The sequence below is a fragment of the Danio aesculapii genome, chromosome 6, assembly GCF_903798145.1.
Source record: "Danio aesculapii chromosome 6, fDanAes4.1, whole genome shotgun sequence".
Lineage (NCBI taxonomy): Eukaryota > Metazoa > Chordata > Actinopteri > Cypriniformes > Danionidae > Danio > Danio aesculapii.
Window position 1 is genome coordinate 49976848 of NC_079440.1, and position 17252 is coordinate 49994099.

The 17252-nt window shown below is 33.6% G+C and overlaps 1 protein-coding gene across 3 annotated transcripts in view; it reads right to left on the reverse strand.

Moving 5' to 3' along the window:
- LOC130231055 (membrane-associated guanylate kinase, WW and PDZ domain-containing protein 3) overlaps window positions 1-17252 on the reverse strand; it is a 242811-nt gene that overhangs the window by 34538 nt on the left and 191021 nt on the right. For all 3 annotated transcript variants that reach the window (XM_056460441.1, XM_056460440.1, XM_056460442.1), the window contains exons 5-9: window positions 13795-13972; window positions 10228-10307; window positions 8848-8905; window positions 8655-8767; window positions 381-575 (exon numbers count right to left, since the gene is read on the reverse strand). In XM_056460441.1, the coding sequence (XP_056316416.1) occupies window positions 381-575; window positions 8655-8767; window positions 8848-8905; window positions 10228-10307; window positions 13795-13972 (624 nt within the window). The remainder of the gene's footprint in view (window positions 1-380; window positions 576-8654; window positions 8768-8847; window positions 8906-10227; window positions 10308-13794; window positions 13973-17252) is intronic.

Below are 17252 nucleotides of genomic sequence, written 5' to 3' on the forward strand. Positions count from 1 at the left end.
AAAAAATCTTCTTTCCTTTAACCAGAAATTGGTGAAAAAATAAACAGGGGGGCTAATAATTCTGACTTTAACTGTATTTTTATAGTATATTCAATACTTTATAATTGTATATTAAAATGTAATTTGAATTCACACCATGTGCATATGAATCCATTAGGGTTAAGATTGGGGTTTGGGTGTAACTAGCATGCAGTTCTGAAAAAATTACGATTATCACAACGGTAAATGTATGTAACGTGTAACAAGAACACAGCAGAGAAAACCCAGACTTCTATTCCTGCATAATGTGTCTGTGACAACTATAACTAAGTTGTCCCTAGGTTGTCTTGTGAACTGTGAATGTTCCCATAAACCCTTTTTACAATCCAGCCATTCCTCACCAGAGGCCATCTTGTTGTCCTGTGCGGCCGGGCCATCAGACAGGACGTTCTTCACCTGCAGGAACTCATCGGATCGATCTCCTCCAATGATGGTGAAGCCAAAGCCCTGCTGGCTCTTCCTGAGAGCCGTGTGATAAAGCTCCCCCTTCAGCTGAGTCGGGTCCCGAGTGAATCCGGGTGTACCAGCCGCTCCACCTAGGAGACGAACAACATCTGTGGTAACGTCACATTAAATATGCACAAAGACAAAACTGAACACAGGCAGACATTGATTTAGGGGACGTGTGCAGGATTTGCAATGACTGACTGCACCACATCAAACGCCTGCTAATAAACATGTTTTCAAAGTGGATGACAGGTCCATAAATAATGTGTGAAGTCCACACACACAGATGCAGACATTGGTATTGGTGGTTAACAGGGACTCTCCATAGGCGAAATGTGTTTTTTACAGCAAAATAAATGCTTATTATATGGCCCCACCCTACACTCTCACAAATAAAGGTACAAAATCTGTCACTGGGGTGGTAGCTTTTGGACATTAGTAACTGTAAGGTACACTTTTGTACTTTAGCAATAAATATTAAAATACTATTTAAAAATGCATACCAAAATAGGTAATGGGATTAGAAACTTTGGCTAAATAAAATGTATTTTGGCAGAGGCTGGCCTGTTTGTACCCAAATGTTGAAATGTACTGTGGTTGTAGGAATTAAATCTTAAAGTGATCATAAATTAAACAGATGCTCAAATCCTCAGTCAGTCAGCGTTCTCTAAATTTGTGGAAAGAAAGGAGGAAATGGATGAGATGATTCATTTTTGTTTCCAGTATTGCTTTCCTTGCGTCACAACTTTCACAAGGTCATTTTCTGCAACATCAACTAAAATATTTTAAGAAATCTAGATTTTATATTTTCAGAGAAAAAAAGGGAGGGAATAATCAGAGGAAAGAGCAAATAGACAGATGAACAGACAGACATGGATGGATAGATGGATATGCAAAGGAAGAATCAGACAGACAGACAGACAGACAGACTATATTTATAGAACGATAAATTGATAGGCAGTACAATAAAATGATAGGTAGAACAATAGATGTAAAGACAAAACGATAGATAGAACAATGTATAGAACGATAAAACGATAGATAGAGGGACAGATAGAATGATAAAATGAAAGATAGAACGATAGATAGAACAACAGGTAGAATGATAAATTGATAGATAGACAGATAAATGGATAGATAGAACGATATATAGAACACTAAAACAATAGAACAATAAAATGATAGACAGAATGATGGATAAAATGATAAAATGATATATAGACAGACAGACAGACAGACAGACAGACAGACAGACAGACAGACAGACAGACAGACAGACAGACAGACAGATAGACAGATAGACAGATAGATAGATAGATAGATAGATAGATAGATAGATAGATAGATAGATAGATAGATAGATAGACAGATCAATAGAAAGATGGAACATTAGAACAATAGATACTGTAGATAGGGCGTTAGAACGATAGATGGAACGTTAGAATGATAGATAGAACAACAGAACAATATATATAAAATGATAGAACAATATATAGAATGATAGATAGAATGATAGATAGAGAGATAGAAGGATGGATGGATAGATGGGTGGATATACTAACTAACTAACAAACTAAAGATGAATGAACGACGCCCATAATATCCATGTGTATGTAAACAGATTCCACAGACATTCCACCAAACCCTAATGCATTTTGTGCCGGAATGTCATTCCATCTAAAAGTGACATTTAATTAAAACAGCAAATCATTCCAAACATCTGGTGTGGTAAACATAACCATTAACAACTCTCTCTCTCTCTCTCTCTGCCAGTACAGGGGACAGGATGTATCGTTACTCCTCTAATATACTGCCATCCCGTGCTGCTCCAGAGGGACTGAGAGAGTGATAACACTCACATCCTCATTACTGGACAACCTTCATAAACTCTCTCATCACCAGGTTGGAGAGTTTTCCAGCTAAAGTTCCACTGAACTAATGAAAGTATGAAGGGAACTGTTTGCGTTTTCCGCCCATGACTGCTCTGACTCACATTCCTCTGCCGGATGGAAACTGTGTGCCATCAAATACTGTACTGTCAGAGAGAGTTTATCACAAATCACCACAGACGTCGACTACTGTAGCATCACACTGTTTTAATGAGCTATTATATCGCTGAAGAATAAAAAGAAGAGTCACACTGAGCTAAAAGAAGCTTGGATTGTGTTTGTGTGTGTGTTGGGACAGAAGAATGTGTGTGCTTTGATTGCATGTGCTGTAATGACAGCTGAGAATCTCTCTATTATGAGGAGGAAGGGCTCTCAGAACATTGATTTTGCCATTTTGACAGGACAGAGAAGAGATAAGATGAGAAATGATCAAGGCGGATGGGCTGTGAAAACTGTAGAAGGCACAAAATACAAAGGATTTTCGATGGACGAAATGGTTTAATGCACTGAACTCAAACTCATGTGTTTAGATAATAATTGGTGAAGGCCTGTCATGATTATGGATTTTGTGTTAATGATTGACACATAATAATTGCGATTAATGACTTGTTTTGCTCATATGACTTTCATATATGTTACAAGAAAACATGACTAAAAATAGCTTTCTTTCTATCTATAAAAATTATTATTTGAAAGTTTAAATGTCCTGCCCACTCTGGAGCGCAGTAAAATAAAATTAAATCAAATATTTAATAAAAAAAGAAATAATTAAAATAAAAAACAAATAAATAAATAAAAAATAAATAAAATGAAAAATAAATAAATAAATAAATAAATAAATAAATAAATAAAATAAAATAAAATAAAATGAAAAATAAATAATAATAATAATAATAACAATAATAATAATAATAATTAAATAAAACAAAAAAATAAAGAATAAAATATTTTTTTTTATTCCAATTAATCTTTCACCTACAGTGCAAGGCTTTCATGTCTGTTACCTGGAAACATTACTAAATGAGGCTTACTAATTAAGCTTTCTTTAAATCTTTCTAAAAATACTTTCATTTTTGATCATTTCAATGTGTCTTTGCTGAATAATAGTATTAATTTATTTTTGCTTTTCTCATCACTTTCAAAATAAAATAAAACACAATATAATTTACATTATAATTTATATATATATATTTCCATTTAATGCTATAAAATAACATTATTAAAAGTAAAAATGATCTTAGTGATAGTTATTCTAAATATTTCTAATATATCCATTAAAAAATTATCCTCATAATTTGATTTGTTATTCAAGAAACATGTATCAGTGGTGAAACAGTTGCTGCTTTAAATAATGTTTTAATTATTGTCTTTACTTTTTTTTCAATCATTTGAATGTTTTTTGCTGAATAAAAGTGTTAATTTATTTTCTCATCATTTTTAAAATAAAATAAAAATTACACCATAATATAATATAATATGATATAATATAATATAATACTGTATAATATCATATAATATAATATAATTTAATATAATATAATATAATACTGTATAATATAATATAATGTAATGTAATATAATATAATACAATAATGTATAATATAATATAATGTAATATAATATAATATAATACTGTATAATATAATATAGTATAATATAATATAATATAATAATGTATAATATAATATAATACTGTATAATATAATATAATATAATATAATATAATATAATATAATATAATATAATAATGTATAATATAATATAATACTGTATAATATAATATAATATAATATAATAATGTATAATATAATATAATGTAATATAATATAATATTATACTGTATAATGTAATATAATATAATATAATACTGTATAATATAATATAATAATATATAATATAATAAAATATTGTATAATATAATATAATATAATATAATATAATATAATACTGTATAATATAATATAATATAATAATATATAATATAATAAAATATTGTATAATATAATATAATATAATACAATAATATATAATATAATAAAATATTGTATAATATAATATAATATAATATAATATAATATAATATAATATAATATAATATAATATAATAATAAACAGTTGCTGCTTTATATTTTTTTAATAAATGCCTTTAATTTTGATCAATTCAATTTGTCTCTTCACAATAAAAGTATTAATTTCTTTTCACTTTTCTTGTCACTTTCAAAATAAAAAATAAATAAAATAAAATAAAAGGCAACGCGGTGGTGCAGTGGGTAGCATGTTTGCCTCACAGCAAAAAGGTCGTTGGTTCGAGCCTCGGCTGGGTCAGTTGGCATTTCTCTAAGGAGTTTGCATGTTCTCCCCGTGTTCGTGTGGGTTTCCTCCGGGTGAACCGGTTTCCCCCACAGTCCAAAGACATGTGGTATAGGTGAATTGGGTAGGCTAAATTGGCCATAGTGTATGTGTATGAATGAGTGTGTATGGGTTTCCCAGTGATGGGTTGCAGCTGGAAGGGCATCCGCTGCGTAAAACATGTGCTGGATAAGTTGGCGGTTCATTCCGCTGTGGCGACACCAGATTAATAAAGGGATTAAGCCGAAAAGAAAATTCAATAAATTAAATTAAATAATGTAACAATGTAGGAAAGTCACAAAAAATATCAAGATAATAAACATGATCAAAACAATTGTTTGTATATTTTGGGGTTTTCAAACTTTAGCACAACAGCTAACACCAATGCACAAATGCACCTTTAGCCACTCATTATAGGACACTTGCGTAAAAAAAGAGAGTTGCATGAGTTAAAAATCAACCTTTAAAATGAACACACTTTAGGGAACCTCCAGCACCAATTAATATGTCTTAGCTATCCAACACTACGGTCACACCACTGCCATGATAACTGAGTGTTTCACTAAATGAAAAGAAAACATGCCTTTCCCCCTCGTCCTTCCTTCAACCCCTAATGACCGAATAGAGAATCTGTTACACCATCTTCCCTGTCATCTCTGCACTGATAACTACAGTAGACATGGATTCACTGGCCTGAATGGACAACCGTCAGTGTGTCCAGAAATAGCGAATGAATGTAAAGGCGTGTTTCAGAGAGCCGCTGATCAAAGAGAGGCGATGTGTGAATGCATGATGGATGCTAATGTTGTCTTTTATGTTAATGCACCCTGTGAAGCAATCGCTATAACATTTATACCCCCATCTATCCACCCTAAAACAGCACTCTCTCCTCCTTGGGTTTTTTACATCTATAATGCATCCGGTGTAATGGAAGAATCTTTAATTCATCATATTGAGAATGGCAGATGACTCACCATTTCTTTAATCTTATCTTTCTGTCCTCACACATACAATCATTCACACAGCGAGGACACTGTTTGTTTGAAACTCCATCACGCCGAGTGTCTTTGCTGTTCATTTAAACAGTGTTGACAATCTGTTGCGTTCATGCTAAAGGCAGGTCGCTTTCTTGCTAAAAGCTGCTAAATGACATTGTGATGTAATTGTGTTACAGTGAATAAAGGTATAGTTCACGCAAAAATCATCTCTGTGAAAATCAAGCAGTTTCTTTGTTGTGTTGACCACAAAAGAAGATTTTTTTGAAAAATGTTGGAAATCTTTCGATCATTCTTCAAAGTATCTTCTTTTGTGTTCAACATAAGAAAAAAAAACTCATACTGTCTCTTTAAAAAATGTGTCACTGCATAGAATATACAATGAGATTACGAAAATAGCTCTTGGCAAAGTAAGCTATAAAATATATTACTTTAGATTAGTCTGCTAAAGTAATATAACTAAGATATAGCATACACATAGATATATACAGATATCGCATACAGGCCATAAAGCATGCTTCAATACTGCCACCATATTGGTACAGTGCTCCCAGGACAGAAGCCATTCGACAATGTATGCACATTGAGACGCAGGGACATCAACGGTTCACACGAATCATTCATAATGGAGACTCATTAACAAATGAATCACTCCCTCTGTAAGTGAAAGGGAGGAGTATATAATATAATATAATATAATATAATATAATATAATATAATATAATATAATATAATATAATATAATATTATACTGTATAATATAACATAACATAACATAACATAACATAACATAATATAATATAATATAATATAATATAATATAATATAATATAATATAATATAATATAATATAATATTCAACAGTTCTGTCTGGTTCTCAAATCCGATTGGCTGATAGTGTGATATTCTGCAATATCAGAACTTGTACAGCCTCCTCACCTTTCTCTATTACTCCACCCACATTGAGTGACAGCAGATCAGTAAACTCACTACAGTTTGACAAATATTGCAGCTGTTGGACAACATAATGTACCTTTGACGCGTTTTTAGGCGAGAATGTAGTTGTTTAGAATGCAACTATGCAGTTTATTTATAAGGAAAGCACCTGTTTTAAATATTTATCATTTCTGAGAGACAGCGTGTCGTCATCCATCAGCCTGTCATTGAGCAGAGCAAAGACGGTTGACATTGTCCATCCACAAGATGGTGACAGAGACTGCAAAATAAGCCCTTAGAGGAGAAAAGATCAGCTAATTTTCAAACTACAGCTGATCAAAACATTATGAAATTGGTGAGTAACTTTCTAAGTCGATATCTCTCTTTTGTATGTTGTAGTGCTGTATTTATACCATAGTAATTGTAGTGTATTGAGTGTGAGATGGGACTCGCATATCAGGAATGTATGTATTGTGTGTTGGCCACTCTTTGTATAACCCTGAGTGCCTTTTTGGTTGGTCATGTTTGTTTCTAATGTGTCTATTGTTTTCGTTACTGCAGACTAGTTCTGTAAAAAGAAAGAAAGAAGAATGCCCGCATGTGTTTAGCGTTTTTCCTTATCGCTAACACAACAGTAATCTGATAGTGTTTGCATTGCTTTGGCTTTTTCTGGGTTAATTATTGCTATCTCCCGACTGCAATAGAGAAATACTGGAAAATATCTGTAGATGGATGGCATTTCATACTGTTCAGCCTTATAATCTTAAAATGTGAGCAAAATCACCTGTTTTGTCATCACTTTAGACATTACGCTAGAGAATTGTTCAAATACTAACTCTAAAGTGACGTTTGTGTAGTAGCAACAGTTTCTGTTGTTCTGACGTCAGCTGCAGATGTGAATGAATGGTAGAAAAAAGTAGTTCCCTGTACAAAAGGATTTTGAGACTCTCCGTGTTTGATTTTGTTTTCATATACACGATTATGCCGTAGAACTGTTGTATAAACACAATATCACACTCGTAGCAGTGCGATAATGCTGCATATTGTAACTGGTGGGACACTGAGTCACTCGGCCTGCAGCCTCATGCCAAAGCACACCTCCCACCAGTGCCGATATACAGCAATATCACACTGCTACTCAGGTGATATTGCTCATATATTTATATATGATGGCATATTACCTTGGTCCCACATTCATTTCAAAGATCTGCTACCCTGTACAAAGATGGCGGCTCTATTAATGCAATCCTTCCAATAGACAGCAATAGCCTATGCAACATCTAGTATATATACATATATATAGCATACATATACATTTTACTTTGACAAATTAGAGTCAAGATTTTGTGGATCTCTTTTTATGACTCAATAGTTTTAAAAAAAATACTGCGAAAAGCCAGAAAAAATACATTTTTCCAAATTATTTGTAGAATAAAATGTTGTATTTCTGAGTGAAATGTTTTTGATAATCTATGGAGCTATAGGGTCGCAGTATACAATATACTCTCAGTACATTTGTATGCTTTTTATACAGTTTCTATTCTAATTTGCAGGTTAAGTGCAATTAAAATTATAAACTGAAATGCAAAGTCAAAGTAAAAATACCAAAAATGAACGAATAGATTTTCACCACAATAAATATTCATCTAAGCAAAAGAAACCGACACCAAACATAAAATACAGACACTTACAAACTATAATGCCATCACCAGTGACTAAATTGTTGGGGAATATCCCCAAGATAGATGTAAACATTGACAAAATGTACCTCTGACAGGGACATGATGGTTTTTAATGACTGAAAACTATCACTTGGCATCAATGTTAAGAACAAAAAATACTATGGAAGTCTTTATTTCCTCTCTATATCTTCATTGTGTTGTGTTTGTCAACAGAATAAAGAAAACCCATGTTTTGAACAAGTGGGGAATGAATAAAGACTAACAGAATTTTGACTTTTGAGTGAACTGTCTCTTTAAAGTGAGTACTGTTGATGTACCTGGAGGAGGTGCTGCCCTCTGTTGGGTTTGTGTCGCCACTGCAGTGTCCAGACCCAGTTTCCTCTTGGCCTCTACGACTGGATTCTCAAACTGGGTTCTCTGGTTAATATGACTGAAGAGCGAAAAATTATACTGTAATGTTCATTTAGAAACAGAGCACACATGCAGATACGATCATGTCATCACACTTACTCTACATAATATGTGCCGTACTGCGGGTCATCAATCTCCTCCCATCCGTATGGAAGCTCTGATGATCCGGGAATGAGAGGATTGAGATTAAATGCAAATCCACAAACACATACACAGACGCTTCTATCTGATGCAACATCATTAACAACAGTGCACTGCATTTCATAAGACATCACATTTTTTGATCTTTCCGATGTAAACAAACTTTGCTTTCAAAGGATAGGCAGAAAGTACAAGGCTAGAGAATTTGTATAAAGAAGGTGTCCTCAATATTTTGACCAAGTAAAACTAGATTGTGTATATCATTTATCTGTAAGTGGATTACTCATTTATGCTTATATATAAAATAAAAAAATAATAAATAAATAAATAAATAAATAAAAATAAATAAATAATAAATAAAATAAATAAAATAAAAAATAATAAAAAATAATAAATAAAAATAAATAAATAAATAAAAAAAATAAAAATAAATAAAAATAAATAAAATAAAATACAAATAAATAAACAAATAAATAAATAAATAAACGCCAACTTATTCAGCACATGTTTTATGCAGAGAATGCGTAAACTTCCAGCTGCAACCCATCTCTGGGACACATCCATTCACACTCATTCACACACACACTACGGAGAATTTAGCCTACCCAATTCACCTATAGCACATGTCTTTGGACTGTGGTAGAAACCGGAGAACCCGGAGGAAACCCATGCAAACGCAGGGAGAACATGCAAACTCCACACAGAAATGCCAACTGACCCAGCCGAAGCTTGAACCAGCGACCTTCTTGCTGTGAGGCAACAGCACTACCTACTGCGCCACTGAGTTGCCCCATATAAAATACAATAACAAAATAAAAAAATAAAGTTAATTAAACTTTCATAATGTAATATCCTACAAAATAATAAAAATATAATTATAAACAATAAAAATTTATAATTTTGCACTCAAAAAGTACACACTGCTGCTGTGTGTGTGTGTGTGTGTGTGTGTATCCTCTCTCCTGTACGTACATTATGCCCAAGTACACTAATGAGGAGAAAAAAGAAGCTGTTCACGCACTAGAGAGCTTCACACACACACACGCACACACACACCAGTGAGCAAACAGCACAGGACATCAAAACTCCCTAAAAGGAGCGTCTACATTTGATTGGATATTATGTGTGCTCATGTGTGTGTTCATTACAATGAAAAGCGAAGAGGAAGCACATGCATTCAGATGAGCTTACGCAATCTTCTTCTCTGTTGTGTATATGAATGTTGAAGCGTACACATCAGATACATCTGACTGCATGCAACTGAACATATACTCTCATATGCATGTCATACAGTTGATTTGCATATTCAGGTAATAATGTGTGTATGCAGCGATTCACCTCCATCTTCACACTTTTCGGGAGGCTTGGCTTTTTTCACCAGACGAGGATCCAACCACGTTGTTGACTTCGTGTTGTGGCTATAAAGCAAAAAAAGAAAATAATATTAGATAGCAGACGTGTATTTAGACATTAAAATTGCAGACCCCTGAACAGCCTATAATTTTGCTTGACTGTTTTGTTTTTATTTCATTAAAATTCACCGGGCTGCAGCTTTCAGCTAATCAGCTTCAATGAACTGACTAATGAATGCTCGTTGACTCAGATAAGTTATATTAGAGAGATGTCATCTTAAAATCTATGCTAACATTATTGCTATAGATGAATTAATTAGTTGATTCATCCAGTGTTAGTGCTTTTTGATAAAGATGCTGTACAGTAATTTAGGATGTATGGCCAGTGCACTGACCTCAGTTAACTAAAAGTAAAATGCAGTAGGAAAGTAAATGGTTTTCTTTTGCTTTGAAAATAAAATAACTTAAAATGAGGATTATTTCAGCTTTGGAAATGTACTAAATGTTCATGTCCTAAAATGCAAATAAGCTGGATATATATATAAAAAATAGAATAGAATATATGGAATACAATAGGAAATATATAGAATAAAGAAAAGCTGAATATATGTTTGAAATAAACAAAAGACATAAAATAAAAATTAAATGTAAAATAAAATAAAATAAACTTTAATTTAAATTTTTTAATTAAAATTTTTTATTTTAATTAATTTAAAAATTAAATTAAAATTTTTAATTTTAATTAATTTGATGTCCTAAAATAACTTAAATAAAAAACGTATATATACTTTATACATTTTAAATAAAAAAATTGCATAATAGCTAAAATAATTTTGACTAAAAAGGGTGTATAAAAGAAACAAAAAATAAACTAAATTTTAACTGAAAATAAAATAAAATAAAATAAAATCTTATTTTATTTTCCCTAGTGGCCAATGAAATATCTAAATTCCATTTCGTTTAACTTGATATCCTGAAATAACTAAACCAAAAAATTTTAACTATATATACTTATTTTTTTTATTTGCATAATAACTAAAACAATGGTAACTAAAACTGAGAAAAGCTATTTTAAATGCATATAAAAATGTTTTAAAAATGTCCGAAAAAAATCAAAAAAGAAAAAGAAAAGAAAAAGGAAAGAAAAGTTATATGTGCACATTTTAAATAAAAATGATTTACATAACAACTAAAATAATGTTAACTAATAAGTGATGAAAGCGAATTTAGATAAATATATAATATAAAATAATATAAAATACAATTAAAATAAAATAAAAAAATAAAAATGTCTTGGTCTTATTTTATTTCCCCTAGTAGACAATGGAATATCTAATTTCCATTGTCCTTAAGTTGATGTCCTAAAAAAAATAAAATAAAATGAAAATAATTTCCAAACATATATACACACATTTAATAAAAGCCGAGAAGAGCAGCTTGTTTAGATGCATGAAGAACGCCTCGGCAGGTCAAAAAGGGAGAGACTTTCAATGGCCTTTAGTTATGAGTCTGACAAACTGAACTGGAAAATGTTTGGAACAATAAAATATTTATGATCGCACCCCCCCATCTCCCGCCCCACACACACACACACACAGACACACACAAGCTTGACTCTGTTCTTTAAGGAGCATCTAGGCCACACTGCAGGCTATATTTATTCTTTGGTTCTGACAGCTCGGTTCTTGACTTTTAAAAGCAACGCTACTCCTCCAGAGTGAGAGGAACATCAGATATCAGAGATAAAGCATGCCGTTTGAGAAAATAGAAATTGCAATAGTATGTTGATGGAGTTTGAGATTCGACCTGAATAGAATCTGACAGCAGTGCAATGTAGAAGGAAAAAACCCGAACAACTGTTCACAAATATTACTGACAAAACAAAGAAAATATTCTGCAAACTTAAAAACAATACATAAAACATTTGTAGAAATGTACAATTTACATACAATGTGTTTGCATGCATCACGATATTACTTAAAGTGCCTCCCGCAATAAAATAAAAAGAAAATGAAACCCCTCTACAGTAATACTACATATAATAAATGCAAAACAAACCACAGAAATAAACGAAAGGAAATCCTGTGGTGTTGTGTTTAGTGTACCGAATCCCATAAGGAATAAAACCATTATTAAACATGGAAAACAATATCCTGTGTCAAACCACACAGCAATAAATGAGTGAAAAACTATTTTAAAACAAACTTTAAGTTTCTAATTGTTTTTTTATTAATAGTTTGACTAACTTAGTATTTTATATCAATATTATACATTTATTAAATGAAAATTATAAATATTGTTTTCTTTTATGAATTAGCTGTAATAAAATATAAAATTTTTATTTAATATTTCATTTTACTTTCAGTAGACATTTCATTCATTTTTTTTCAAGTGACAAAAATTATTTTATTTAATGATTTAGTAGTATTTTTATTTAAATTGTATATGTATGTACAGTGGAAGTCAGAATAATTAGCCCAGCTGAATTATTTTTTTCCCCAATTTCTGTTTAACGGAGAAAAGATTTTTTTCAACACATTTCTAAACATAATAGTTTTAATAACTCATTTCTAATAACTGATTTATTTTATCTTTGCCATGATGACAGTAAATAATACTATAAACTATAAACAACCCTCATTTTTTATGAACATGCAGTAAATCAGTGACATGAGCCCGACTCTAAACAGTTAGAGTGCAAATGAAATCAAAACTAACCGTATGATTCAATTCAATTCAATTCACCTTTATTTGTATAGCGCTTATACAATGTAGATTGTGTCAAAGCAGCTTCACATAAAAGGTCACAGTAAATAGGAACAGTGAAGTTCAGTTTGTAGTGTTTAAGTTCAGTTCAGTTTAGCTCAGTTCAGTGTGGTTTAATAATCACTACTGAGAGTCCAAATATTGAAGAGCAAATCCAACGATGCGCAGCTCTACAGATCCTGAACCATGCAAGCCAGTGGCGACAGCGGAGAGGGAAAAAAAAACTTCACTAAAGGCGGAAGTGAAGAAAAAAAAACCTTGAGAGAAACCAGGCTCAGTTGGGCACGACCATTTTAATTTCTCCGCTGGCCAAACGTCTTGTGCAGAGCTATCTCATGAGTCTCATCACTAGTTGTGTGGTGAACAATTCATTTGTGCACATCATTAAGAAAAATAAAATTGTTCGCCCTTTTAATCTGAAATTAAAATCTGAATGTTGCACTTCCTGTTTGTTTTCAGTTAAGTTCTCAGGTTAAGTCTGTCTGAAGTATTGGGGATGGGCTAACATGCTTATCCATGCCCCTCTAACTGTAGTTTTGACAATAAACAGAAATGGGGAGAAGGAGGTGTTTGTTAGATTGCATTAACCCCCTCAAAAACATTTCCATGATCTTTCCTACTTGACTACATTCAATCAGCTCGAGATAGAGAAAACAAGCATGCCTACTGTTTCCCCATATTCTGTTTCTCTGCATCACAATACAAAAAAAAGTTTCAGTTTCCGATTCATGCAGACTTTAATAAAGGCTAAATACGTCTTCTCGTTCAGCCAGCCTCACACACTTACTCAATAAAGTAGACCATGCCCGTCTCTGTATAGGCCATTTCCCAGTTGTAGGGCAGGGGCTCCAGGCTGTCGTCTCTGGGTAAAGAGCTCCAGGTGCGGATCTCCAGTGTCCCGCTGCCTCCTGCACCACTGGACTGAGTGTAACTGGGCACTGCTTTCCTCCACTCCTCTGTCCGCTCTGAGGAACAGAAAGAACATTAAGAGCACAATGCAAAACTTAGCCAGGAGAACTATTTGCATGTCAAAGTAGGAAGATGTGCAAGCAAGATCTTTTCCTGCTTTGGGTACATGAGAGAAAACTGTATAGTCTAGGGCTGCAGAATATACAGATGAAGTCTGTATTATTAGCCCTCCTGTATTTTTCCCCCCAATTTCTATTTAACGGAAAGATTTTTTTTTCAACATAGTTAATAGTTTCAATAACTCATTTCTAATAACTGCTTAATTTTATTTTTGCAGTGATGACAGTACATATTTTATTAGATATTTTTCAAGATGTTTTTCAGCTTATAGTGACATTTCAAGAGTTCACCCTTAGCTCACGATTTATACATAGCTTGTTTGGCACGCTGTCCCGGGAGAGAGCCCTAAGCTCAAGGGATCCTCGAGCCCAGGGCTCCCTCCTTTCACAGGGCGAGGGGAGATTGAGCTCAGGTCGATCTGAAACTCCCCTGCTGCTGAGGCCAAGGTGAACTTCCTGAGAGAAAAAAGATTTAGGCTTATTTTATCTATAATATAGAGCACATTTAGATGGTGGGAGGAAACCGGGGAACCCGGGGGAAACCCAAGCGGACACGGGGAGAACATGCAAACTCTGCACAGAAATACCAGATGGCCTAGTGAAGACCCCTAGTGAAGGCAACAGTGCTAGTCACTGGGCATAGTCCTTAGTTTCAGCTTAGTCCCTTGATTATTCAGGGGTCACCACATCGGAATGAACTTATCCAGCATATGCTTTATGCAGCGGATGCCCTTCCAGCTGCAACCCATCACTCGGAAACATCCATACACACTCTTAACCACACATACACTACGGCCAATTTATCTTACCCAATTCCCCCATAGCACATGTTTTTGGACTTGTGGGGGAAACCGGAGCACACAGAGGAAACCTAGGCGAACACAGGGAGAACATGCAAACTCCACACAGAAATGATAACTGACCCAGCTGAGGCTCGAACCAGTAACCTTCTTGCTTTGAGGCAATAGCGCTACCCACTGCGCCACCGTCATTCCTTTATATAGTCTAAAATGTTGGAAGAAAAATATTGCCATGCATCACTGGTACTATAGGTTTAGCCTTATTATTAATTTGTGCTATTGTACCTTTACAAGTCACTATTTTAAGGAGGCTATGAATCCAGTGCAGATGTAAAACCAGTAAACAACATTCTCTTCTTTAGTGTACTAATACAGAAATTAGAACTGTTATTGAGAAGACAAGGATTAAACACATAATCAACTTGTAGTAAAAAGGACAGAACAGAATTTACATGAGACCACAGGTCTACAACAATTAGACATTTGAAAATTATTATGTTTTGTGTTTTCCAGATGTACTCCCCTACAAAATAATCCCAATCAACGTAAAATTGTAAATTTCTTTCAAGTAGAGTTATTTAAGGTGAAAATATTTTTATATTGCAATATGTGTCGCAGAAAAATTTTAAATAAAAATATTTTTTCCAATTTCGAGCAGCCCACACACTGAATATACATGGTTTGTGATCCTGGACACAAAATCAGTGGTAAATGTATGATGTAAGTATTGTACTCGAGATTTATACTTCACATAAATTTTTTTAAAATAAGGTTATCATTGATGTATGGTTTGTTAGAATAGGACAATATATGGCTGAGATACAGCTATTTGAGGGCGGCATGATGGCTCACAGCAAGAAGGTTGCTGGTTCGATCCCCGGCTAGGCCAGTTGCCATTTCTGTGTGGAGTTGGCATGTTCTCCCCGTGTTCACGTTGGTTTCCTCCAGGTGCTCCGGTTTCCCCAACAGTCCAAAGACATGAGCTTGAATAAACTAAATTGGCTGCAGTGTATGTGAATGAGTGTATTGGTGTTTCCCAGTGATGGGTTGCAGCTGAAAGGGCATCTGCTGTGTAAAACATATGCTGGAATAGCTGGCAGTTTATTCTGCTGTGGTAACCCTTGATGAATATGGGACTAAACTGAAGAAAAATTAATAAATGAAGGACAACTATTTGAGAAGCAGTAATTTGAGGGTTTAAACAAAACTAAACATGGAGAAAATGATCTTTAGTGAAAATTAAGTGCTTAGAAATGCACAGGAAACCACAAAATGGGGGCATAAAACAACCAAACTACAGTGCCAACCACTCTCAATAGCAAAAGCCATATACTGAACCACCTGACATGACAACAAAACATAGACAAACATCTTTGCATGACCTGTGTACTTCAATAACACTGCGAATGCCCCTGTTAGACAGACACATTCAGAATAGACTAGCAGTACATAAAAGTGTCTGAAGGTGATCTTAAAAATGATTACAGGTTACACAGTGGAAGATATGCACTGCTGCGTACAGTAGAATCACCATTTTTGGGCACATATTAAACTAAAGAACCTGTGAGGCAGAATCTTACTTGGATGAGTGTTACACTGACATGGAAATGAGAGAATATATTTCCATGAGTGTCGAGGCTTTAACAAAGGCTTTCTGAGACTGACGGCACGCTGGATTCAGGCTTTTGTAGAGGAAGATGAAGAGGTGACATTCACTCATGTTTATCAGACTCGCTCGACAGACTCTGGTGGACAGTTTTCTCTCATTCCACAATTCTGAATATATGCATCACACACTCTCAACTTAATTTGTTTTGAACTGAAGAAATGACTTAAAGCAAATGAAAACATATAAATAAACCATAAAATATATGGTATACAGTTGAATTATTCACCCTCCTATGAATTACTTTTTTTCAAGAAATGATGTTTAAAACCATGGTTAGCCAACTACGGTCACACGTTCAGTCAGTACAAACATAGTTCGTTGATTTGGTGTTTCCCAAATATATCGTTAAAACAAACATTCGCAATCTGTGTCGCAAACTTGTACGCTTGCAACTACACCTCTAGAACTGTAGCTATAAGCATAGTTCCTGGCTGTGTTCTAATCCCAGTTATCCCCCCATATGCCCTAATCCTTTCGAATGTTCCAATATTTAAACTTGGAATATTTAAAAAAGCATTAAAGTCATCACTCTTAGGTGTAATTTGCTTTCAAAGTATTTTTACAGTTCCGTTTTAGCGATATTCGAATTGACAATTGTGCCCCCTTCGCAGTGCACTTCGAAAACATAGATGTCATTTTGAACACAGCCGTGGCTCATGACGAAAGCTATGGGTGATTTATTATTTAAAAGTGGAATTTACACGATGTCTCCAAAGCTTGTGAAAACAAAAAAACATAGCAAACGTTA